This window comes from Bos indicus, chromosome 9 (genome assembly GCF_029378745.1).
Source record: "Bos indicus isolate NIAB-ARS_2022 breed Sahiwal x Tharparkar chromosome 9, NIAB-ARS_B.indTharparkar_mat_pri_1.0, whole genome shotgun sequence".
Classification (NCBI taxonomy): Eukaryota; Metazoa; Chordata; class Mammalia; order Artiodactyla; family Bovidae; genus Bos; species Bos indicus.
In genome coordinates this window covers 19,999,035-20,026,416 of record NC_091768.1, presented here as the reverse complement: position 1 = coordinate 20,026,416, position 27,382 = coordinate 19,999,035, and the positions used below count along the sequence as shown (strand labels likewise).

The following is a 27,382-nucleotide window of genomic DNA, read 5'->3' as shown; positions in this document are numbered from 1 at the left end:
AAGAGTCAGATTCTGGATGGACTTTGAGGTGGAACCTGCTGATCAGCTGGATGAATGTGTAAGTGTAAGCGGAATCAGTGATGACCCAGGGTGTTAGGCCTGGTGATTGGAAGAAAGAAGCTGCCATTTACTGAAATGGGAGACTATGAAACAAGAGTTATGCTTGGGGCATATTAAGTTTTAAATATCTAGAGACACCCAAGAAGAGATGCTGAGCAGTCAAACTGGATACACAACGCTGGAATTCAAGGGAGAAGTTTGAGCTGGAAATATAAATTTGGGAACTGTCAGCATATACCTGGTGTGTAAAACCACAAGACTGGATGAGAGCACCAAGAGAGTGAGTTTAGAGACAGAAGAAAAGAGGCAACTGAGCTCAGGGGCCTTGCTCTTCTGAGGTCAGCGCTATGAGAAAAACAGAACAGCCACTGGAGAAGAGAAACACGGAGAGGCCAAGAAGGAAAAAGAGCTTTGGTGAGGAAAGTGATCAACTGTCCCATTTGCTATGTAGCCCAGAATCAAAGGCAAGAATTAGTTTTGGTAAAAATATGGAGGTCATTGGTGATTTTTTTTTTTTTTTTTTGGCCACACTGTGTGGCATGCAGGATCTTAGTTCCCCAACCAATGATCAAAACCAAGCCTCCCAAAGTAGAAGCATGCACTTTTTGTCTTTTTTAAATTTATTTTTTAATTGAAGGATTTACAGAATTTTGTTGTTTTCTGTCAAACGAAACATGCACTCTTAACCACTGGAATCTCAGGGAAGTTCTAGTGATTTTGATAACAACTGTTTTGAAGAGCAAAGAAGGTAAAAATAAAAATCTGTTTTAAGTGGATTGAACAGAACAGAATGAGAAGTACTGAAGTTGGAAACTCTTTTGAGATGCCTTTTATCCAGAGAACTAGCACCATATGGATTTAGAACTCAGATAAATTTCAGAAATGATCTAGTCCAATTCTAGAGAATCATTTGCTACTAAACTCTGTTTTTTGAAAAGAAAAACTCAAAACAAGACCCATTAATCAGAAACCTTGCTGAATCATACTCAGCTCACTTACTACTTAATCACCATCAGCCTCACTTTCAGAAAGATTCTTTGGGGATGTCACAAAGCTGTCGTTTGCCATCCCCCAGTCAATGTTAAGAAATACAGAATCATAGGCCACTGGAGGGGAAGAACACAGAATTGAGATTGAAAGAAAGGGGAGGGGAGAAAGGGATAAGGATTTTTTGGCTCAAGGGAAATATGGGCCCCTAGAAATTAAGAAAAAAGGCCCCAAAAGGTACACAGACAAACAGAGGAAAGTTTAAAATATTTTTATTCATTCCTTAAAAATTTAAGAAACTTACCTTACTTGAACCTCCACTTCCTATCTGCTTCAATATGGAATATATTTTTCCTTTAACTGAAATGCATTCATTTGTTGAAGAGGATGCTGAAATCTAAATAATTAAAATAAGATAAAGCTTCAAACATTCATAGAACATGGCTGAGAAACTAACTTGCATTTAATATAGTGAAACATTTCCAATTTTGAAGTTATCTGAAATCTTAAGCAATCAGATATGTCACAACATTTCAATATTTTACAGAAGCAATTTACATACTTTAGTCAAAGAAATAAATTTATTAATATATAAGCAATGGTTCAAAGTCTCCTCGTCTAACTTATCTCAACTTTACATACATAAACAGAAAATTTAAGGGGGAAAAAACCCCACTTAATGTCCAACAGACAAATTCACAAGCTGTCACTTTTCATCTTTCTCATCTATTCTCTTATACAAACCTCTTTACTTACATACATAAACAAACACACAACTTTATCATATTCGTTTTTCTCATTTAGCCTAACATTATAAAGGAAGCAGCATGCTAAGGTGCTAAGTGTTCCAGAGTCAATCAAAGGCAGATTTCAGCAATGTCCCCTTTATGCTGGATAATATTCAATGAATTGCTTAGTTTGAACTTGAGCATCTTCTTCAGCAAACTCTCAACTGGTGAACCATATTCAACTTGCATGCCTTCCCTTCCCTGACGTGAGAGCCCTCTGTGGACCAATAAATGCTCTGAATAGATGGAGAGCATAAGGACTTACTCTGAGCTGAGCAGGAAGCTGGACACAGACACCACCCAATCAGCTGACTAACCAAGTTGAAACAAGGTCTAAATGAACCTCAGTTCAACTAAGTCCTGCTTTAGATCCCAAACGGTAGAATCTTTCTCGGGTGCTCTCCTACATAATGTAACTGGTACACCGTGCTCGTTCTCGGTCATATCCAACTCTTTGCAACCTTTGGACTGTAGCCCACCAGGATCGTCTGTCCATGGGACTTCTCAGGTGGAATACTGGAATGGGTTGCCATTTCCTCCTCCAGGGGATCTTCCCAACCCAGGGATCGAACCTGGGTCTCCTGTGTCTCCTGCATTGCAGGCAGATTCTTTACCTGCTAAGCCATCAGCAGGCAAGCCCGGATATAAAAGAGGACTGTAACTTCTTTAACTTTTAGGGTTGAAAAGACACTGTTGAGCCATGAAGTATGTTTTCTATAAGAAAGTGTTAGGCTTTGACATATGGACACCTTATTTTCCACTGAGTTGCCCTTCACTGCCCTTCCCTACTCTTCCTTCTGGAGCTTCCTCTCCTGCGAAAATTTCTGAGAGCAAAGGAAGCGGTCCAATATCCTTTCCTCCTAGCTGCTGACTGTTTTTAGAACACAGTAACTCTGACCTATATCTGATTCAACACCAGTGTGAAGTTCAGTGTCCTACCCAGAACATCCCACAACCTGCTCAGTCCACCCTCCTCACCCATGATCAAAGTAGATTTCTCCAAAATACAAGTAAGACTGCTTCACTCCCCAACTCCAGCTTGTTCCACAGCTTCCTAATTCCCTCGGAGCAAAGCCTAAAGAGCCCAGCAAAACCCTGAGGATCGCCCTGCCCCTTGGTGAACTCTAGTCACACTCTGGCTTTTCAGTTTCCTCCTGACACCAAGCTCCTCTAGAAGGATCCTCTGGCTTGCCTTTCAGAGTTCAGCTCAAACAAGGCCTGACATGAGTAATTCCTCAATGAATTTTCTTTGAATTAACATGATGGGCAAACCAGGCTATCTTTCTCTTTTTCTTTTTTGTAGTTTACTATACTGTTGAGTCAACCCTCAAAACACTATTACCTCTTTTAGCATAATCTACTGTCAGCTAAACTTGTTCCATTGGTTTTTAAATTGTAGTAAAATTTACATACCATAAAATGTACCATCTTAACCGTTTTAAGTGTCCTATCTGTGGCATTGAGTACAGTCACATTGCTGTTCCAACATTACTACCATTCATCTCCAGGCCTTCTCCTCATCTCATACTGAAACCCTACACCCTTTAGAGATAACCCTCCATTCCTCTTCCTATAGCCCCTGGTTACCACTGGTTTATTTTCTGTCAGCTAATTTTTTAATCTCTTGATTTATTGAGTTCATTAATTTTTTTTTTTTTTGCTGTTTTTCTTAAACAATTGCTACCAACTTTTATTCTTTACCAAGCACCAGTTTCTGATCTAAGAGTTACATATATATTAACTAAGTTAATCTTCACAGTCATCCTATGGGATAGAGAGCTTTATTATCCCTATTTTATAGATGAGGAAATAGAGAATTTAATTAACTTACAAAAGGTCACATAGTTGGTAAGTAGTGAGGCCAAGAGTCAAGGCCAAGCAAACTCTCACCAAAGCCTATTCTTTCTACCAATATTAAGCTGCTTCTCAGATAGTTATTAAAAATTAATTTTAGTGTTGATATCAAGAGTATCTAAATAGTTATCTTTCCAGATGCCAATACAATCGCCTCACCAGCAAAAAAGGTTTTTTTATAATATATTCTAGTAGCATCTCATATTGCTATTCTGATATTCTTAAAAACTTATATATTACTTGTATATATATTAATATATATACTTGTATATTAATCAGCTGATGAAATGAAGCTTCCCAATAACAACTGGTTTAAATAGCTGTGTGGAATGAAAAATCACCTAGATTACAAAAGAAATTTTATCTAGCTATTCAGACTAGATACTTTGGACAAGTTAATGAAAAATACTTCAGTTTCTTCAGTAACTCACCTATCAAAGTCACGAGGCACCCTTATCAGAAAATCAGTTTGGCCTAATGGGACTAAGATTGAATAAGTTTTTAACACTGTTCTTAACAAATAAATCCTGCAAAAATAAAATCTTTGATCATGCCGTATCATGTACCATCATAAATAAAGCTTATCAAACCTGTAAATTCTGAAGTGGAGTAACAGGTATTTGCTGCTGTTGCTGCTGGAAATAGGCAAGTTGGCTATATGGTGTTGACAACTGACAAGCAGGTGGAAAGTCATTCTTTACCACTGGAGTTCTAAAACTGGGGAAAGATATATTTTTTAAAATTTAAAACATTTAAGCTTTAAAAACAAGATTCTTTCTGGCTTACTTCACTCTGTGGGAGAGGGAGAGGGTGGGAAGATTTGGGAGAATGGCATTGAAACATGTATAAAATCATTTATGAAACGAGTCACCAGTCCAGGTTCAATGCACGATACTGGATGATTGGGGCTGGTGCACTGGGACGTGCCAGAGGGATGGTATGGGGAGGGAGGAGGGAGGAGGGTTCAGGATGGGGAACACGTGTATACCTGTGGCAGATTCATCTTGATATATGGCAAAACCAATACAATATTGTAAAGTTAAAAAATAAAATTAAATTAAAAATAAAATAAAAACAAGATTCTGACTCAGACTTTGTGTGGTGAGTATAATTGTGTTATATCAAATAGAACCCAAGTCAGTTTTCCTAATACATCTGAAATATTTATTTTAGATTCACCATCACCAGAAATTTCACTTTGGGGGTATTCTTTCTGAAAGTAATTTTTGTTTCCAGATGAGAAGTCCTTATTAAAATAAATATGATGTCATTTAAAAATACAGTTAAGAGTTATTTTACAAAATTTAGCCAAGACAAAGCTCAGTCTATCATTGATTTTATGAGTGCTTTTTAATAATAATGTTCTATGGCAACCTACTAGAAATATCTGAAAGCCAATTACATGAGAGTTTGACCTTGGAACACAAAGCTGTTCAGCTCGCATTTGTGCTTTGCTTCTCTTATTCACTATTGTATCTTCAACACCAAGAATAGTGCTTGGCACAAAGGAATTCTACAAATATTTGTTGACAATAAATAACTTGATAAGAAATAACGATATCCTATTTTAGTTAGCAGTCATTCTTTAAAGTATTCTAAGTATAATAAAATGAGGTAATAAATAGCAAAATTGTATTAAACAGCTTACTTATTTAATAGAATCAGTTCTAAAACTCCAAGGCCAGTTCTAATTAGTATTCAAGATCACATTGTGAAAATGAAAAGCTGAAGACATGAACTTCAGTTATCCTCTAAGACATTAAAACTATATTAAAAATATAGCCACTAGTTGAAGGATATCACATGCCATATCCCCTCTTTGCTTTCTTAGAAATGCCATTGATTTGCTTTTCAACATGCCTTATGTCTTCTGTCAATCAGCACTGATCAGCTTCTTCACTCATTCCTCACTAGCAGCCACTCCAATCTTGAACAAACCCAGAACTATGTGAGATATGCTACCAACCTCTCTCACACTCCAATTAACACCTCCTTCGCTATAATATGCATCCACCCTTTATCTACTGTAAGAATGCTAATCTTTAAAGTCTCTCAACTACAGAGATATACAAGTGGCAGTGCTTGATTAACAAGAATTTTTGCATACTCAAACTATTTAAAGGTACTGCCTAGAGACCTATAGATATAAAAAGCATATACACAGAGTAGGTACAGATTACAATGACAGAGACTTTCATAACAATCCTTAAAAATATATTGTGGCTACCTTCCCTTCCTTTACAGATGAAAAAACTGATGATGAGAAAAATAACATGAATTTAGAAAGTCTTTCAGGTAATAGAGCAGGATTCACCTCCAGATCTGTTTGCCCCAAAGCACATGTTGTACCAAGCTAAGAACCAAAAGGAATTACCAGCTCATGTAATCATCTAAGGCACTGTTGCTGGGTGTCTTACAAATAGATTTTGGATCAATCCATTTAGGTGTTGATATTGGTGGTGACTGCTTTGAAACGGAAAAGGCAGGTTGCTCAAAAGTGGTTTGTTTCTGCTAAACCAAAATAAAAAACATCATGATTTCGGGTTTTTTAATTAGTCACTTGTTCAACAATTTCACAAATATTAAACTTCTAAAATAAAATTAAAATATGAAATACAAAAATATGCTAAAATAAGTAGATGTATTATAGGCTTTCAATAACTTTTCAGTTAAAGCTCTTTCACTCTAAATTTTGAAGCTTGTTATACTTTCCTCAAAGAGATTGCAATTAGAGGGAAGGCACACAGCAGTGTTGAACAAACAGGATCTAAATATTTACTGTCACTAGCATTGGACTTGTATAATCTAGATATTAATAAGTGTTCTGTGCTTCAGAAAACCAGTCTTTACAAATAGAATCATCCCCTACTTTTATGTTTGGAGAGAAAATGATCAAATACTAATTATTTAGCAACGTTTGAAATGGCAAACACCTATCTAGTGTTCTTCTCCCTTGTAAAAGACATATAGCTTACAAAATTTATCTCATACAAATTCCAAAGCAATGATGAATGAACATCCGCTACAGCGGAGACTGACAAAGTACAACCTGTAGGTTGAATTCGGGCTGTTGTTTGTTTTTATAAATAAAGTTTTATTGGAACACAGCAAAGCCCATTTGTTTACATATTGCCTGTGGTTGTTTTCATGCAATAATGGCAGAGTTCAAAAGCTACAACAGTGACCATCTGCCTCACAAAGGTTTTACAGAAAATCTTGCCAACTCCTGCAAATCACATTTTGTTTGAACACTATTAGTAACTGATTGCTCACTATCTCTACTTTAATTTGGGGACAGCTTTAGTTATTAGTAAGTATTCACTGATATCTAGATTAAATCAGCTTCTATAATTTCAATCCACTGGGTCCACATTATACTCTGGAGATCCACAATGGATAAATCTAAACTATTTTCTACTTTTCAGTCTTCTGTGTTTTTGGCCACTATACCTCTTTTCCCAGATAAATTTTCCATTTAAGATTTCCTTATATACATATACACATCAGATCAGATCAGTTGCTCAGTCGTGTCTGACCCTTTGCGACCCCATGAATCACAGCACGCCAGGCCTCCCTGTCCATCACCAACTCCCAGAGTTCACTGAGACTCACGTCCATCGAGTCAGTGATGCCATCCAGCCATCTCATCCTCTGGCGTCCCCTTCTCCTCCTGCCCCCAATCCCATATACACACACACATATATATGTATATATATGTGTGTATATATATATATATATATATGCATACGTGTGTGTGTGTGTGTGTATACACACACACACATATTTGGATTAGTAGCCAGAATGGTATTGAGAAAATGTGGTAGCAAGATTATTTAGTAACGAAAGTGGAAAGGTTATACTCACAGACCATAGATTTAGATGTTTGCATTTGAGATTTTGGAGATCAGAATTGAGGGCACAGGAATGGGTAGCTAAGGTGAAATTAACAAAGTAGGCATGAAAGAGGAAGAAGTTATGAATTTGGAGGCCAGGTGTAGGACTAGTGATACATAGGGGTACAGAAGCTAACAAAAAACAATGACAGTTGTTGGGTTGAAGTTGAAAGAAGTGATCCAGAGCCTAATATTTTCAGAGAATGATGGGGAGTCACGAGGATGTTCAGAGATAATGACAATGAGCAATTGCAGGACAGCACATCCCAAAAGAAGGCACCTCAGAAGGGTAGGGTTTGGGGACTTCCCCGGGTGGCCCAGTGGCTAAGACTCCACGCTTCCACTGCACAGGGCACAGGCTTGATCCCAGGTCAGGGAATTAAAATCTTGCATGCAGCACACACCACCAAAAGAAAAGTACAGGGTTTTTACAAGGGAAGAAATGGTCTGGACATAGCTAGGGGGAGCTTATAGCTATAAGGTAAGTGAAGCAAAGAGAAAGTAGCTCAGTCGTGTCCTACTCTGCGACCCCATGGAATTCTCCAGGCCAGAATACTGGAGTGGGTAACCATTTCCTTCTCCAGGGGATCTTCCCAACCCAGGGATTGAACCAAAGTCTACCGCGTTGTAGGCAGATTCTTTGTCAGTTGAGCCACCACGGAAGCTCAAGAATACTGGAGTGGGTAACCTATCTCTTCTCCAGGGGATCTTCCCAACCCAGGATTGAACTGGGGTCTCCTGCATTGCAGGCAGATTCTTTACAAAAAACTGCCTAGTCTTTTCTTTTTCACCTAAGTGTACACTTCTGTGGTTTTTAATATATTCATGAGTATGCAATCGTCACCACGATTTAAATTATAGAACGTTTTCATTATTCTAAGAAGAAATTCTGTATTAGCCATTACCCCCAATCTCTACTCCTCCTGGACTCTGGCATCCACCTGCCTACTTTTTGTCTCTGTGGATTTACCAATCCCAGGCATTTCTTATAAAGGAGATCACAAAATATGTGGCCTTTTGTGACAGGTTTCTATCACTTACCATGTAGTAGCATTTATCAACACTTCACTACTTTTTAAAAAATGTTTTTCTTTTAAGACCAAAAACATTTTTGCATTGGGGTATAGCCGATTAGCAATGTTGTGGTAGTTTCAGGTGAACAGCAAAAGGACTCAGTCATATACATACATGTATCCGTTCTCCCCCAAACTCCCATTCCATCCAGGATGACACATAACACTGAGCAGAGTTCTATGTGCTATACAATAGGTCTTTGTTGGTTATCCATTTTACATATAGCAGTTCTTACATGACCTTCCCAAAGTTCACTAGTTTTTACTGTTGAATAATAAAATGAAATAAAATCAGAATACCACATTTTGTTTATTCACTCACCAGTTGATGGCTATTTGGGTTAACAATTATGAATAATGCTGCTATGAACATTCACATACAAGCTTTTTTGCAGATATATATTTTCTTGAGTATATATCTAGGAATAGAATTGTTGAATTATACAGTAACTGTTTGCTACACATTCTGAGGAACTGCCATACCATTTTTCAAGAGACTGCATCAGTTTAGCTCCTCAGCAACAGTGTATGAGGGTTCCAATTTATCCACATTTTCAACAACACTTACTATTGTCTCTTTTTAATTACAGCCATCTTGGTGTGGGTGAAATAGCACCTCATTGTGGTTTTAGTTTGAATCTCCCTAATGACAAATAGTTTTAAGTCCTTTCACCATTCTATTAGTTTTTAACTTTTAAAAAGAAAAATACAGGAGATGCTGATTGTCCATAATTCAACCTCTCAGGATTCTTCTCATTTAACATTTATTATCCACTCCATTATTTAGATAAACAGTTCTCAACGAGTGACCCAGAAATAGCAGAAAGTTTGCCAGTTTCCCCAAGATACTTGCAGGGAGTCTGAGAGGTTAAAACTATTTTCATAATCATACTAAGACATTATTTGCCTTTTTCACTTTCATTCTTTCATTAATATAAAGTTTTCCCAAGGCATGTGATAGTGAAACAGACTGGATACAAAAGCAGATACAAGAAATCTAGCCCTCTAATGCCAACCATTAAAAAAAATTGTAAAGACTATAAAACAAATATCACTCTCCTCACTGTAATTAGTTTGTTTTGAAAAATATTTATTTTTCAGAAGAAACATATCTCAACATAACAAAGCCACGTATGACAAGCACACAGCTGACATCATACTCAACAGTGAAAAGATGAAAGCTTTCCCTCTGAAATCAGGAACGAGACAAGGATGCCCACTCCTGCCACTGTTACTTAAAATGGTATTGGAAATTCTAGCCACAGCAAGTAGACAAGAAGCTGAAATAAAAGGTATCAGAATTGAAAAGGAAAGAGTAAAACTGTCACTATCTGCAGATGACATATTATATGCAGAAATCCCTAAAGATGCCACACACACACACACGAAAAGAACCTGTTAGAAAAAATTAACAAATTCAGTAAAGTTGCAGGAAACAAAATCAATATACAAAAATCTGTTACATTTCTATACCTTGATAATAAACTATCAGAAAGGGAAATTAAGAAAACAATCCCATCAAAAATAATAAAGTACCTAGGAACAAATTTAACCAAGTAAGTGAAACACTAGTATACTGAAAACTAAGACACTGATGTCTTCTTCTTAAACTGAAGACACAAATAAATGGAAAGATATTTTGTGCTCACTGATTGGAAGAATATTGCTAAAATGACCATATTACCCAAAGCAATCTATAGATACAATGCAATCCCTATCAAAATTCCTATGGCATTTTTCACAGAAATAGAACAATCTTAAAATTTGTATAGAATCACAAAAGTTTGGAATACCCAAAGCAATCTTGAAAAAGAACAAAGCTGGAGGAACCACACTCCCTAATTTCAAACCGTATTACAAAGTTACAGTATTTAAGACAATCTGATATTTGCAAGAAACAGACATAGATCAATGGTCTTCAGAAAACTGGATAGCCACTTGGAAAACAATGAAACTGGACTACTTTCTCACACTACACACAAAAATTAACTCAAAATGAATTAAAGACTTGAATGTAAGACCTTAAAACATTAAACCTTCTAGAAGAAAATTCGGGTATTGGTAATGAATTTTTGGATCAGACACCAAATGTAAAGACAAAAACAAAGATAAATAAATAGGACTACATCAAACTAGAAAGCTGCACAGCAAAGGAAACCATCAATGAAATAAAAAAGACAATCTATGAAATGGGAGAAAATATTTGCAAACCACATATCCATTAAGAGGTTAATATCCAAAATACACAAGGAACTCATTATCAAAAAATCAAATAAAAATTCAAAACAAAAACAACTTAAAAATGGAAAAAGGACTTGATTAGATATTTTTTCCATATAAGACATATAAATAAATATCCAGTGGATATGAAAAGAAGTTCAACATCACCAATCATCAGGGAAATGTAAATCAAAACCACAATGATGTATCACCCCATACCTGTCAGAATGCCTATTATCATAAAGATAAGAAATAACAAGTGTTGCCAAGGATGTGGAAAAAAATGGAAGTCTTGTGCAGGGTTGGTGAAAATGTATATTAGTGTAGCCACTGTGGAAACTAGTATGGAAGATCTTCAAAAAATTAAAAACAGAACTACCATATGACCTAGCACTTCTAGGTATTTATCCAAAGAAAAGGAAAACACTAACTTGAAAGATGTCTGTACTCTCATGTTCATAGCAGCAGTATTTATGAGAGCCAAGAAACAGAAACAATCTAAATATTCATTGATGGCTGAGGGGATAAAGAAAATATGGTACAGATATACAATGGACTATTATTCAGCCATAAAAGGTATGAAATCTTGCCATTTGTGACAACACAGATGGATCTTGAGGACATCATACTAAGTGAAATAGCCAGAGAAAGACAAATACTGCATTATATCACTTAGATGTAAAATCTGGAGGGGAGAAAAAGCAAAAGACCAAGCTCACAGATAGTTTGGGGCTTGCCAAGGGGTGTGGGTGGGAGGAGTGGAGATGGATAAAGAGGATCAAAGGTACAAGCTTCCAGTTACAAAATAAATCAGTCATTGGAACGTAATGGACAATGTGGTGACTATAATTAATAATACTGTATTGCACATTTGAAAGTTGCTAAGTGAGTAGATCTTTAAAATTCTCATCTGAAGAAAAAAATGTGTAATTAGGTATGGTGATGAATGCTAACTAGACTTATTGTGGTGATCATTTTGCAATATAGTTGATTCTTGAACAGCTCAGAGGTTAGGGGCACTGACTACCCACAAAGTCAAAAATTCACATATTACTTTACAGTTGGAGTTCTGTATCCACTGTTCCACATCCTCAGAGTCAACCAACAGAAAATCATATAGTACTATATGTACATATGTACTGAAAAAAAATCCATGCATAAGTTCCCACACAGTTCAAACCCATATCGTGCAAGGGTCAACTGTATATACAAATATCAAATCATAATGTCATATACCTAAAACTAATATATATTATACCTCAATAAAACAAAATACTTTTTTCATAACAGTATTATTTACATGTAATCTGCTTATTATTGATATTTTTAATAAATTAGCAAATACTTTAAAAATTTATTGGTTTTACTTTCTAATATAGCAAAAAGAGATCAACATAGCCTACATAAACCAAAGTTCTCTAGGGGCTTCAATAATTAAGAATATAAAAGAGGATTCCCAAGACGGAAATATTTGAGAACTGCTGAGTGAGACTACAATTAAAAATTAATTGTAAGGAGAGTATGACCAAGGACTATATTCAGATGTATCTCTCTAACAGATCCTTTCTTCTGAAATAGACCCCAGCCATGGGGAATGATCATTCAACTTGTTATGAATTCACATTATCTAGTCTGTATTTTTCTATTTTATCCATGAGGTTTCTGTTGCAATTACTTAGTTCTGCTTTTATAGTTCAAAAACAGGCAAAGACAGTAAGTAAATAAATGGACATAGCTGTGTTCCCAAAAAGTGTTGTTTACATTCAGGCTGGGAACGAGATTTGGCTCCTCGGCTGTAGTTTGCTGACCTCTGCACCAGTCTACCAGCAATCTAGAAATACTATTGAAAGCAGAAAAGAATTCAGCTTGATATATACTGTTACTAAACTAAACCTATTGTTTAGTTTGTTACTGATCATTGTTTTGTGAATTTAAAACACACACACACATACTTCTGAGCAAACTACTCCACTAAAGAATACAAGAAGAAAACACTTAACATGATCATCACATTATAAAAAATGCTACACTTGATGTGGAAAAGAAAGTTACCTCTGTATCAATTTTGGGGATTACCTCTGGAATCTGCCACTGACTGGAAAATGCAGCAGCATTCTGGTTTGCACATTCAGACTTTCTCTTTGATTGCCGTTGTTTCAGTTCACTTTCTGGAACCTTTAGTTCTTGATGTTCTTTAGTTTCTGCAATTGAATTTATTGTTGTCATTAATGGGCAAGAATATTGGATAATAACAAAATTAAACCTAAACAACAGAACATGTTACAAATTCTATTAGCGTTTTGCTCTTAAAAACAGAAATTATAAGCTTTACCCAGCTACTGACAATTTGCTGTTAGCAAATCAGTTTTACAAAGCTGCAACAGCCATCTTCCTAGGTTGTTATCTAGAGCTTTATCAGAGACTATTCTCAGTTTAAATACTTCTGTTTTTTACCAGAAAACAAAGAAATAAATATGCAAAAGTCCAAAAACATATATCATAAAGTCTCACTAATAAAAGCCAGTTCACCACTTTTCATAGATCTAGTTTTTTTAACAAAAATTTTACCTTAAGTTAGCCTGTAATTTACTATCTTAAGGGTCTCTGAACAAGACAGACTCAACAATATTGACTGTTTTATGAGTGTCACTATTCCATCCCTATCATTACAAATGCAAAAATTCTAAATAAAATATTTGCAAGTGATATACAAAAGGTACAATAAATTATGACCAAGCTGTGTTTATTCCTAAATGTAAAGTTTGCCTAACACTGAAAATTAATTTGGCATAATAATAAAAAAAGTACGTGACCGACTCAATAAACACAGAAAAGGTATCTCATAAAATTCAACATCCAGTCACAAAAAAACTGTTAACCTCAATCTGTTTTGATGTATGATAAAAAAACAGCTTTAAGACTCTAAGCTAGTTATTATACAAGGGTAAAACAGTGAAAGTGTCTCTCTAAGGAATGAACAAAAATGCTACTTATCAATTCTTTCTATTCACCATTATTCTAGAGGTTGTTAAGTGCAACACAGCAAAGAAATTAAAGTAAAAGGATTGGAAGAAAGAAAATGTTATATATTTTCAAACAACATGAAAGAACTCATAGGCAAATATTAGATGTAAACAGTGATTTTAGCAATGTCTCTATAAACGAGAACAATAGTTAAAAATCAGTTGTAGTTTTATATACTAGCAACAAAGAAGCAAAGGATAATTTTTTTTAAAGATCTCATCATTGTATTATCAAAAATATCAAATATCTAGGTATATTTCTAGCAAAAGAAATGCAAAATCTCTATACAGAAAATAGTTTTTTCAATAATGTTTTAAAGACTACTTAAATGAATGAAGGGGTATGCTAGGTTAGAGGACTAGAAAATTTATTTGTTAAGATGTCAACTTGTCCCACTAGGACTCAAACAAAATACCATTAAAAAAAAAAGAAAAAAGGAATCTGACAGATTCTAACATTTATATGGAAATCCAAAAGGCTTAGAATAACTAAAATAGTCTGTAACAAAGAAACAAGTTGGAAGATTTGCACTGACAGATATGAAGACTGACTTCAGTAATTAAGACAGAGTTAGCACAAAGTCATAAAAGGACTATGGAACAGAGAACTATCCAAAAACCAGACATCACAAACAGACTCATCTAACTTATAACAATTCACTGAGGGGAAAAAAGGGTCTTTTCAATAAATGCTGTTGGAGTCTACTAGATATCCACATGGAGAAGAAAAACATGAATCCTGCCACTTCATCTTAACCATACATAAATATTAAATTCAAGTAGAATAGAAGTCTAAATGTTAAAGGTAAAATGATACCTTCCAAAACATATAGAAATATCTTTATGATCTTGGAGTAGGAAGATTTGTTAAAAGACAAAGAAAACACTCACCACAAAGGAAAAGACTGATAAATTAAAATGCATGATAATTTAAAATTTAATCAAGTCTCCACCACATTATGGGAGAAGTTATTTGTAACACATGTACCCAACAAAAGAACTGTATATAGACCAAAAAAATCATTGAGGAAAATAAAGGACACTCAATAGAAAAATTGGTGATACTTGAACAAACACTTGAGAAGATACCCAAATGGCCAATAAACACAAAGAGGCATTCAACATCATTAGACAACAGGAAAATGCAAATTAAAACCACAATGAACTATTACTTAGCAGAATCAGAATGTGTAACATTAAAAACCAACAATAAAATGATTGGGAAGAATATGGAGTAAAAGCCAATATAAGTGCTGGTTAAACACAACACTTTGGAAAACTGCTTGGTACTATCGATGAGCTGAATGTATACAATTGCTGTGAACCTGACCACCCCACCCTGAATATACTTGACAGAAATGCACGTGAAAGAAATGATATGTCATTTGGCTGTATTCTTATGCTTTGGGTAGTTTTCTGATTGCAAATTTTACTACATAATAAAATACCATTAACATAGTGTGGGTATTCAGTAAGCATTCACTTATTTGGAGAAGGCAATAGCACCCCACTCCAGTACTCTTGCCTGGAAAATCCCATGGACGGAGGAACCTGATAGGCTGCAGTCCATGGGGTCGCGAAGAGTCGGACATGACTGAGCGACTTCACTTTCACTTTCACTTAGCATTAAATTAGGTGCCAGATCAGTACTATAAACAAGTATTTTTGGTAAAGATGCTTTTTCAGTCATATCAGTTTGTAATAGATGCCATGAAAACATAAAATAAAATCATTTCCTCCAAATATCAGGAAAAGAAATCTATAGTTGGTCCTTTATATCCACAGGTTCCACAGAACTGACTATACTACATCATTTTATATAAAGGACTTGAGCATTCTAGGATCTGAGCATCTGGGGGGGACCCTGGAAACAATTCCCTGCAGGTATCAGGGAACGCTGATGGTCCCAATCAAAATAATGGCATCCCAGTTTTCAGGGTTTCCTGAGACATGGGACTTTCAGGGCTAAAACCTGTCTCATTCATTTATATGCTCTTAGAATATCCACCATAGTACACATATAGTGGAAAAGCAAATGTTTGACAAAAGAGGAAAGAAAAGACTTGTCATATAAATACAACTTTCCCAAATACTTCTCAAGCCAACTGAGAAAATTAACTCAATGCCATTGAATTTTCCCTCTATTCTCTTACACACCTTTTAGGCAAATCCTCTGCTATAGAATTGAATACTTTTCATATACTTTATACAATTTAACTGAAACACAAGATAAAGGGACCTACTCTTCCATGTCAATTTTTAGGGGGCTGGTCAACTTTCACAAGTAACAAAGTGGTTCTTAATTAAAGAGGTAGTCTATTTTGTCACTCTTACCTTCTAATTTTGTTAGAAAACTTGATTCACTTTTATTCTTCAGGGTTACTGAATCAGTAATAAGTTCAGAACTCTTCTCATCTGACATCACAGGTTCCTTGGAACGAACATTTTGAACAGACTACATAGAGTAAGATTTTATTTTGATGTAATATAAGACAAAGGCTTAAAAACAGAAGTAGTACTAATCTTAGTGTTCAATATACTAGAGTCTCATCTATATGAAAAGACTGCTAGGAAAATAATTATATGTAGACTCACAAGCAAAAATAACTTCTTGAATTATTGACTAGAGCAATGGGAATGGCCATAATGATAGATTTGGCCAATTTGCTTTCAGTAGACATATTATCAAATGATAAGGCATATTCACTTAAAAAGAGAGGTTAGAAAGCTTAAATTCAACATTGTAAAACATGCTTCACTATTTTGTTACTATATCATTTTATCACCAAAAATAACAACATTGGTCAAAATTAAGATTTATAGAAGTCTAAGACAGTGCTTATTCTAAATCCCAAAAGTAAACTCCTGACACAACTATGTGCTATTCCCTAAGATAGCTGTAAATTAGTTAAACTCATTTAAAAGGATACATCACGAAAGAGAGAGAGAAATTACAAAAAATGTAAAACTGAAAAGACCCACATTATGATGCCAAGGGTCTAAATGAACTTCAATAAGAACAGTATAACCCCTAAAAATCAGTGCATCAGGGACTAAAGCTACTTCCTGTCTTGGAAGTTCACATGTCTGCCATATCAGGATGTCAGGATTGAGTATCTTAAAGCCCTCACCTCTGCCCCACCACAAAGACACCCTCTCATTTTTGTCTAATTTGCTGTCAGATCATATGATTCAACACACCAAGAAACAAAAGCTTGCCCCATTATTCCCAAACCCAGGCCAACTAACCTGCTTAAACACTATATAATAAATAGTACTTCAACAGAAGACGGTCATTCCTTGCCCTCCCACTTCCACTGAGGAGAAACAGTTTAGGACTTCTGTATCACTTCCCATTAGTGGCCCGACCTCTCCTGGGGTTTTAGGAACACTGTTGGAGATACATAAACCATGGATCCCTTCCCCAGAAAAAGCTCCATGAACCCTGGTCAGGAACCCTTGCTCCAGATAAAGATTTGAAAATGGAAAAACCTTTAAATGTCTCAATTCGCTGGAATCATTTCCACTTGATTTACATCCAGGTGTGATTGTATCTCGGCACTCTGACCCAGAGATATGTCTGTTACCATGAAACAAAACAATTGTTTAATTTGAAATCAATCATTTCAGGGTATTCAGGGTATTATCTTTTTCATTTTATTACTATTATTTTTTAGAATTAGCAAAGTCATTTAATCTTTTTCATTTTAAAGTTAGGTTAAAGCTGGAATCAAGGCATGAATATGGGAAAGAATAAGGAAACAGCAGTGTGTAGATTAAACTACATTTCAGGTTGTAAATAGCTTTAAGGATAAGAACTAGTGTGTAGACCCTCCTATGGGCCTCCACAGTGCCTAGCTCAGTGTATCAATACAAGCACCAAGAAAATGGCTGTTTTTGTTCTTTTTTTTTTTTGGAGTGGAGAAAGTTTCCTTTAATCTTGAGCTAGTACTTGAAGATAACCAGAAAATAGCCACCTCATAAGATTTTTAGAGCTTAACCTTGACATCCAAAATGCTCTTTAATATCAATATTCAGTCAAACCTTAAGTATAATAAGCATTTAAGTAAAGAAGACACCAGCTAAAAACAATGTTTTATCTCTATAAGTTTACTGGCAAAATGATTCTGTGGAATCCAGGAGTCTTTTCCATTAGAAATAATGTTATGAACAGTGGTTAGAGTTAAAAATACACCAGAAAAATGAAGACCCTTAGCTAAGCTGGATTATGAGATTCTCATTTTTCAAACTGAAGGAAGGAGAACACTTCAGATGTGGTGGACAACATTTCATCTCTACCTACCCTGCCCCACTTCTTAAAGCCCTAGGCTCAGAAGCAAATGAGTGAGTTAATGATTTTTCCTACCAATAGCTGCTTTTTCCTTGAACTAGCTGCAAAGAAAATTGTTTTCAGACTTCCCACCCTCAGTGGACACTTACACACACACTAGAGTGTCTTACCATAGAGGCTACCATAAGCGATTCAAACGTCATGAGTTTTTACTGCTGGGCTAGTCTGTGCATAGTCCTGTAAGCTTCATATTAACAATACTTTTTCTTCTATGTCTCCTAACTTTTAAACAGTTGCTCTAATGAATATTTTTAATGAGAAAAAAAGCAAAATAAAGTCGTATTTCCCACGCGTTCCTCATTCTAAATAAAAATGTACTCGTAACCACTTTTATGTAGTAAGAGACTTTATAATCATTTTGCCATCAGTCTTCAAGTTTTGAAAACGAAAGTTAAAACTCAAACATACCTTTTAGTAAAATGTGGTGCAACTGAAACATCCATCTTCTCATGGGAATCCGGGCTACTTAGAAGGTTAACTGGGACTCTTCCAAATGGGCATGACTAAAAATGTTTTGGAAGATTAAGTAACTAACAAGGAAATAAGCATAGACCTCACCACTTCTGCTTTAATCAAAGTAAAAAATAACTTACCCGTTTAGCCTTGCTTGTTTGTTTCAAGGGATTTCGATAGCCTATCTCTGTGTCTTGAGGGGGGATGTTCTCTCTAAAGAAAAAAAAGAAAAACCGATTTTTAAAAGAATAATATTGATACAAGCATTTTCATCAACTGCTAAACACTATTATAACATGAAAACATATATGCAGATGATATATAATATAAATTTATGATGAATATTTAAAAAATGAATTCAGTTTCCTTACCCATATAAGAACCGGGCTTTAGTAGTCTGTCCTTTAGAATCACAACTAATGTTCCTATTCTGTAAATGTCCAAGTGTACTGGGAAATGGTTCTTGCGCACTTGATACTGTAGATGCTGTAAACATTTTGAAACTGTAATTAAATTTGTAAAGACATAAGGAATACACACACAAAACAAACTCATAAATAATACTTTAAAAGTCAATTCATAGTAAATAGTTGTCCCTAAATAAGATATTCAGATATGAAGATGCTGTGATGCTAATTCTCCAACGATACTTCATAATTGTTTCATAATTACATAACTGTTTACCACCCTTATGGCAGAAAGTGAAGAGGAACTAAAAAGCCTCTTGATGAAAGTGACAGTGGAGAGTGAAAAAGTTGGCTTAAAGCTCAACATTCAGAAAACTAAGATCATGGCATCTGGTCCCATCACTTCATGGCAAATAGATGGGGAAACAGTGTCAGACTTTATTTTTGGGGGCTCCAAAATCACTGCAGATGGTGATTGCAGCTATGAAATTAAAAGACGCTTACTCCTTGGAAGGAAGGTTATGACCAATCTAGATAGCATATTCAAAAGCAGAGACATTACTTTGCTAACAAAGGTTCGTCTAGTCAAGGCTATGGTTTTTCCTGTGGTCATGTATGGATGTGAGAGTTGGACTGTGAAGAAGGCTGAGCACTGAAGAATTGACGCTTTTGAACTGTGGTGTTAGAGAAGACTCTTGAGAGTCCCTTGGACTGCAAGGAGATCCAACCAGTCCATTCTGAAGGAGATCAGCCCTGGGATTTCTTTGGAAGGTATGATGCTAAAGCTGAAACTCCAGTACTTTGGCCACCTCATGCGAAGAGTTGACTCATTGGAAAAGACTCTGATGCTGGGAGGGATTGGGGGCAGGAGAAGGGGACGACAGTGGATGAGATGGCTGGATGGCATCACTGACTCGATGGACGTGAGTGGGGGAACTCCGGGAGTTAGTGATGGACAGGGAGGCCTGGCGTGCTGCGATTCATGGGGTCGCAAAGAGTCGGACTGAGCGACTGAACTGAACTGAACTTACCCAGAGTAAAGGCATGTGCCTTATTTCTAACAGCAAAAGGTGATTCGCTTGCTTAGATCAAGTTTGTTTGGTTTGTTAGTTATTTGGCTGCCTTGGGTCTTCCTTACGACATGTGGGATCCTCACTACGTCATGCAGGATCTTCCCTTGCGGTGTGCGGGCTCCAGAGCGCCCAGGGCTCAGTACCTGAAGCTCACAGGCTTAAAAGCCCCACAGTATGTGGGATCTTAACTCCCTAACCAGGGATGGAACCTGGGTCCCCTGCATTACAGGGCAGATTCTTAACCACTGGACCACCAGGGGAGTCCCTGTTTGTTTTCTTAATTGAAATACAGTTGATTTACAATGTTGTGTCAGTTTCTGGTGTACAGCAAAGTAATTAAATTACACATACATACATATATATATATATATATATCTTTTCATGTTCTTTTCCATTACTATTTATTACATATATCGAATATAGTTCCCTGTGCTATACATTGGGACCTTATTGCTTTATTTTAAAGTGTATTTTTTTTTTTGTAGATGAAAATTTTAATTTACTTATTTTTTGCCATGCTTTGTGGCATATGGGATCCTAGTTCCCCTACCAGGGATTGAACCTGTATCCCTGCAGTGGAAGCAGAAGTCTCAATCTCCAGACCACCAGGGGAGTCCGGGACCTTACTGTTTTTACTGAGTTGTTTTAATGTGTTACTAATTAGTTTGAGTAGGGGAAAAAAAAATGCCAGTAAGAGAGTAATGACTTTGTTACTTCTGCAAGTCTCACCACCTTTACATCTAAAACTTAATCTTAGACTTTGATCATTCTAAATAAACAATATTTTTCTATAGAATATTATCCTGAATCCTTTTTTGGCAGGACTAAACACCACAGAAAAGTATTAGCACACACAAACATATTTACCAGATAAACTCTTCCTTTCCTCCTCTGAAAGCAGCTGCTTTTTCTGAAGGTTCAAATTCTGAATGGCAATTTCCAGCATTTCAAGTGGCGCTGCTCCACATTCCACAGCTTTATGAAGAAGTTGCTTACTTTTTTTGAAATTACCTAACAAAGTAAAAAATAACAGTCATTTTAATGCAGCAACCTTTACTCCTCAGATACATATTCTGTGAACCTAGGAAAAATATTTTAAAGTCTCAGGCAAAAATATTTATTCCAAGGCTCACACATTTTATTTATAAGCAAACAAGCAATTTCTCACTTCTGGTAACAATTCATGTCAAACAGTTTAACTTGTGTAATGTGCAAGTGAAACTGGTATAACAAATATTTCGTACACTTACATTCAGGTAGCATCCTTCCCTGAATTTTCATCTGATCAACTTTCATGCCTTTTGCCTCATTATTTCTATTTCACACACATGATTTAAATTACAATAGGAAGTTATCTTTTACTTAAAATCTGGACTTGACATTTTCAGATTACCTTGTGATAGTTCAAACTGTGCAAAAGATATATGCACGAAAGCAAATTTCTTGCAGTTTGCTCTGGCCATTTGGAAGTAGTCACGTGCATCGTCTGGCTCTTGAATACTGAAATAAAGATTTCAGAGTTAAGTTTTAAGAAAAAGAACACAGTTGCCTGTTTGATAACTCCTCATCCTATTTTCCAGAAGACACAGAATATTGTTTTCTGTCTGTAAAATTAAATAAGTTAATTTTTAAATTTTTTTAGGTGGAGTCTAGAGTATGTAATTTTTGTGGAAATATGTACATTGTAAAGAAAGTTTACAAGTTCACTTGTTAATTATAAACAAAAAGACTTGGTAAAAAAAATATTAAACTTACAAGTAGTTCTGACAACATGTTTTCATTTTACCTTTTGGTGATGTAGTTTTGTATTATGTAATGTAGTTAGCTGAATACAGTTAAAATGCTAATACTTACGCTTTTAGTTCAGCAAATCTCACTTGAATCCTAGCAAAACTCTCATTTTGGCCATATTTATCTGGAGGAAGTGCTTCAATTGCTTGGTTGTAACGACCAATCAATTTATTTAAAAGGGCATCATTTAAAGGGACACTGTTTTTCTCCAGTTTGAGCAACAAATTCAACCAATCCTCTGGGTTGTTGGCCATCATCATTATTTGGTTAACAGTTCCTGAGTTATCTGAATAAGGGACAAAATATAGCAAAAAATGAAAGTCAAAAAACAAATACCAAATTGCACTTTTCTTTCAAATTACAGGTAATCATTTATACTCTCAGTACAAATGCACACAAACTCGTTAAAATATTTTTTAAACTTTAACAATTCATGTAAATATAAACATTTACTGAGTATATATCTTTTAAGAGGGTATGTTTTACTGTAAAAAGCTGCATATTTTGAAGAAAAGAGAATTTGGAAATGTTTATGAGTAGCTTTAAAATACCATATGCAGTCTAAGAAAGCTATCCTGTAGCAGCCTAATTTTATTTTAGCATCCTAACAAGTCAAAGAAAACCTAAGCCTCTCCTACCACCACCAGTACCAACTTTCCTGGAAAATTCTTCATCAATGACTTATTAAAAATTTAGAAACATATCGTCCTAGCCCTAACATAACCTTCTTTACAACCTTATCCATCCAATATTATCTCCATATTCCTCAATTTACTTTTCAATCAATCAAAACCAGTTTACAGAAGATAAGCAACTCATATGGTCATTGTCTTCTCCTTGCAAGTTACCCACGTTTCTCCATAATTTTCACATTGTAATTTATTTTTAATTTTCTTTGGTGTTAACAGATTTTAAAAGACAACATGATTTAATGTCAGTGTCCTTGTCAGGTTACTTTAGTCATTACTAAACATTATTAAATTTAGAGAAACTTATCATCCCTTCTATTAGTTTCAGTTACCTTCAACGAGGGCTAAATATTTGCTTTTACAAACAAAATTACTGCTTTTGCTTTTTACTAAAACAGATTCAGAACTTTGTTTTTACCCATAATCTATTCTGATCTTAACTTCACTTTCCAGTTTCATTTCCCATCACTTCCCTAACAAATTTGTCTTCAAGTTTTCTTAAAAAGTCTTTAAAAATGCAGATGTATTTCTCATGCACTGTGCTCTCTCTGTTCAGAACTTCCTGTCTCTATTATGTCAGCAGTCATTTGAGCTAAACATGCATTACAATGCAGCATGGTAAATAGGTAAATTCTTCTCATCTAGAAACCAGGTTTAACCTTACTCGGTATTATAATGTCTTACATCCCACTTATCAACATGTTACATATTCACAGTTTTGAGCAAGCTAAGGGTTTTAAATAAAGACTCATCTACCCTGTTGTAAATAAGCTTTATTGTTAAGTCATGTCCGACTCTTTTGTGACCCCATGGACTGTAGCCCACCAGGCTCCTCTGTCCATGGGATTTCCCAGGCAAGAATACTGGAGTACGTTGCCATTTCCTTCTCCAGGGGATCTTTCTGACCCGGGGATCGAATTCACATCTCCTGCATTGGCAGGCAGATTCTTTACCACTGAGTCACCAGGGAAGCCATAATCTTCAATGGTGCTACTTAAATACACAAAATAAAGTATGTGTTTATTCTATCACCATTAAAAAATTTGCTTAACACCAAAATGATAAGTTCCTAAGTTGTTTCAAGGAATATGACCTGCCATTTTGACTATTTATATGGATAGGTTTTTGCCTTTGCTTTCCAATCCTTCATCCATTGAATGGTTACTATAAATAAAACAAAACTTATCTAAAGGTGACTTTTTCAACAACCTAATATAAAGAGTTCAGCTTCTGAGCTAATACTTTTCATAAAACTAGGACATTAAACTTTGGGTATTTTCACTCATTCATCATTCAAAAAATATTTTAAGTACCCACTACTTGCCAGGAACCATTCTTAGTTCTGTAGATAGAGCACCACTGATAAAAACCATGCCCTCATGGAGCTCACATCCTAGTGGAGTAGACAGACAACAAATGAGTAAAGGAGATATGACATGAACTTGGGCAAACTCAGTGAGATGGTGAGGGACAGGGAAGCAGTCCACGGGGTAGCGAAGAATTGAACATGACTTGGTGACTGAACAACAACAAAGGAGATATGAGGCGACTACTGCAGTGGAGAAAAATAATACAGTAGGTTGCTATTTTAAATAGGTGGGTTAGGACCTACCTTATAGCAAGCAGAATTCTGCTCAATATTATGCTGCAGCCTGGACGGGAGGGGAGTTTGAGAGAAAAAGGATACATGTGTATGTGTGGCTAAGCCCTTTTGCTGTCCACCTGAAACTATCACAACATTGTTAATCAGCTATACCCCAATTCAAAATAAAAAAGTTTAATTAAATAAATAAATGGATTAGAGAGGGCCTTGCTGAGAAGACATTTGAGCAAAAACCTGAAGAAGGTTTAAGAGTGGGCAGAAAGCAAGAACAAAGGTACTGGGGTAGGGGTTGGTCCGGCACACAGGAGACACAGTAGGGAAGCTGCTCCCGCTGAAACAGAACGAGCAAAGGAGAACAGGCAAGAAAGGCTGGGAGAGTGCTGGGAGAGTAACAGAAAGGTTCTTCAAATCATATACTGTGTGGTTAGCCTTACATTTATACACCGTTTTATTAAGGTGTAATTAGTGAGGCTTTCTCAGATTGCAGCAAAATGTGCGGGGGGGGGGGGGGGGCGGGGAAGGAGTACCTATTGATGGCAAGCATATGAGCAGAAATGACAGCTGCCAACAATGGAAAAGGAAGAAAACCACCTTTGAGCACACTGTAATAAATAGTGTTGTTTCCTTTTTTAAGAAAGTGGAAAATTGTGGAACTATTTTCACACAAAAGGATTAAAACATAAAATGTTTGTGCTGTCATTGGTGAGCATCAATCAGTTAACAGTTCCTTCCTCTACCTCAGAGGGCACTCAAAACAACGCAACTCACCTGTAGTATCAGTGGAGGCTTTAGTCAAGCTTAGCTCGTCAGTAAGATCTTCATTTTTAAATTTATTTTTAATATCTCTCACTTTGTTCATTATGGAATCAATTGTCAACTCTTTGCCACTTAACTCCTCAGCCTCCATTTCTAAGGAAAAAAAAAAAATCGAACTATTCATAATTCCTACTTTGACTAGAATTTAAAAAAAAGATGTTGCAACTAGCCTTTCAGAACCCAGGAGACTAAAACATTAGTTAAACGAACACATTTCAACACAGATATTATCAGGGTGGTATTTGGGAAGCTATGTGCACAAAAACAATTGCATGTCTTTGTAATCTGTCCAGCAAGGTTTCCAACAGGTAAGTATTCAGTACACTCCTTCTTTCCACCAGAACTTCAAAAAGGCATTGCACAACAGGGAAGTTGCTGCCCCCTTTCAAACTTTTTTCTATGCCTTCCTTTCACTCTTTTTCCATAATTATTTTCTCTGGGCCATCTGCAAATTCAGTCTTTTTTTTAAAAAATGTGATAGTATATTTGCTTGGATTCTGGTAGAAACATATAGGCATAAAAAATCCTCTCGACAATGATAAAAACCATTCCTTTATTCACCTGCTTTATGTCAGTAAACTTGCACGTTGCAAGTGGTTACAAAGCAGAATACATACAACATCACAGCCCTTTATTCACAAATGGGATATCAGCAGGCTTATTCTTCTGTATATCTGGCAGAAAGGTGATGTGCTACCTTAATCATTCCCATACCGAGAATCTACAGTATTTGTACAGTACTGATTACTTATTCCATCTCCACGGTGTTGATGTTTGTTTAGTCCACAAAGAGTCCGCAGCCTTTCTTCCCGTCAATGTCATCTTTGTGATGATTCTCACACCCATCAATCCAGTAACCCAGGGTCACTGATATCAACGCCGCCCCCGACCTCGAGTATAGTTAATGAAAAGAAGCGACAAAGCGGGTGCCTGGTATCACCCCCTGAAGCCAGGCCCCAAAGGTAACTGTCAGAACCACGGCCACCGGCTCCTCTCCCGGTTCTAAAACACCACACAAGAAGAGGAGTCTCCCGCAGAGGCCCTAGCAGGCCCCTTCTCCCAGCCAAGTCCATACATCTACCTCTCGCCTCCTGAGTCCTCGACAAATAAACCGCCGGCACTAACAGGAGGACCGGCGGGGGACAGCGGGCCCGTCCCTCCCCCTCCGGCCTGTGAGCCGCACCCCACGTCCTCTGCCAGGCTCGGGGACCTCCCGCCTCGTCACCACAGCTCACCGGCCCGCGCGGCTCGGCTCAAGCGCCCACAGACCCCGGCCGCCTCCGCCCCTCCGTTCGCCGCCAAGGTAGGCCTCTCCGCGGAAAAGCGGAGCTGAGAAGAAAAGATGGAAACTCCAGCCCCTCTCCACACACACGTTTGAATTTCCCCGCCGCTACCGACGCGGTCGCCTATTGGCCAGTGCTGGCCACGTGAAAGCATCTGCTGTGATTGGTTGGTGCGCGCAGGCACCGCCCCTTTTTTTGCGACCGGAACGTCCCTCGCGGCGGGGGTCTTCCGCTCTGACTCCACCGGCTCCGCGCCCCGGAAGTTCGAGGAGCGGATAGACCAGCTTTCCGGCACCTTCCGGTTTAAAAACCAGGCCAGGGTTTTGCCCCAGAAGGAACCACTCCCGAGCCGAGTTAGCCGGTGAGAGGGAGATAGGCGCTGGCTGACGCTGCTCTCAGCATCAGGACCTTAAAGGTGCCTGGTGAGTCGGCCTTTTTCCGCCCCCTCCGCCTCCTCACTTATTGGTCCTTCAGGGTCCTTGGTGCCGGAGGATGTGGTAGGGGAGGGTCGTTCGCAGTGCCTTCAGCCCTGCCGCCAGCTCAAAAGTCTCAGTGCTTTTTGTCCTTGAGTTTCCACTAACTTTAGTCCTTCCACTGTCTTTAAATGACGCTTTGCCTTGTCTTTAAGCCAGGGTTCTTCCATTCTGTCAGAATTCAGCGCAGAACACACATGCCCATCGAGATTCTACGCCTGAACTCGCCTTAGCAGCCTCCCTTCTCCCCTCCGAGCCTGTCCCACTTTAGAGCTCAAGTGCCCTCCGCGAGGGCTGGCTTGGCTGCTAAGTGCCTTTGCGGTAGGAGGCAATGCTTTCTCTCCTTCTTGGAAACGAGATGCCTGTTGTACCAGCAGAATGACATGCTCTATGGTAGGAGAAATTGGTCGGTTTTGTGTACGTGAAAGAAACTTAACTGCAGCTGTCCGTTGTTAACGCCAAAGCTTGTGTTTTGAACCCTCGCGTTCTCAGCTCTTGACTAGCCACCCGGCCAGCCTGAAAGCCCTTCCTTACTGACTGCATTT

General features: G+C 37.0%; 1 protein-coding gene across 6 annotated transcripts in view; it reads right to left on the bottom strand.

Moving 5' to 3' along the window:
* The window catches only part of TTK (TTK protein kinase), a 46,324-nt gene extending 19,844 nt beyond the window's left edge, over positions 1-26,480 (bottom strand). For 2 of the 6 annotated variants that reach the window (XR_011568378.1, XM_019967074.2), the window contains exons 1-14: positions 26,317-26,480; positions 25,034-25,174; positions 22,037-22,259; positions 21,576-21,682; positions 21,050-21,193; positions 19,074-19,188; positions 18,843-18,915; positions 18,658-18,752; positions 17,391-17,478; positions 16,233-16,353; positions 12,928-13,076; positions 6,064-6,200; positions 4,280-4,406; positions 1,352-1,444 (exon numbers count right to left, since the gene is read on the bottom strand). Coding sequence is in view for 5 of the 6 variants with exons in the window: in XM_019967074.2 (XP_019822633.2) it covers positions 1,352-1,444; positions 4,280-4,406; positions 6,064-6,200; positions 12,928-13,076; positions 16,233-16,353; positions 17,391-17,478; positions 18,658-18,752; positions 18,843-18,915; positions 19,074-19,188; positions 21,050-21,193; positions 21,576-21,682; positions 22,037-22,259; positions 25,034-25,172 (1,611 nt within the window). In the remaining variant the exon portion in view is untranslated. The remainder of the gene's footprint in view (positions 1-1,351; positions 1,445-4,279; positions 4,407-6,063; positions 6,201-12,927; positions 13,077-16,232; positions 16,354-17,390; positions 17,479-18,657; positions 18,753-18,842; positions 18,916-19,073; positions 19,189-21,049; positions 21,194-21,575; positions 21,683-22,036; positions 22,260-25,033; positions 25,175-26,316) is intronic. The other 4 variants (XM_070795773.1, XM_019967075.2, XM_070795775.1 and 1 more) reach the window with 4 other exon arrangements.
* Between the last annotated feature and the right edge of the window lie 902 nt (positions 26,481-27,382).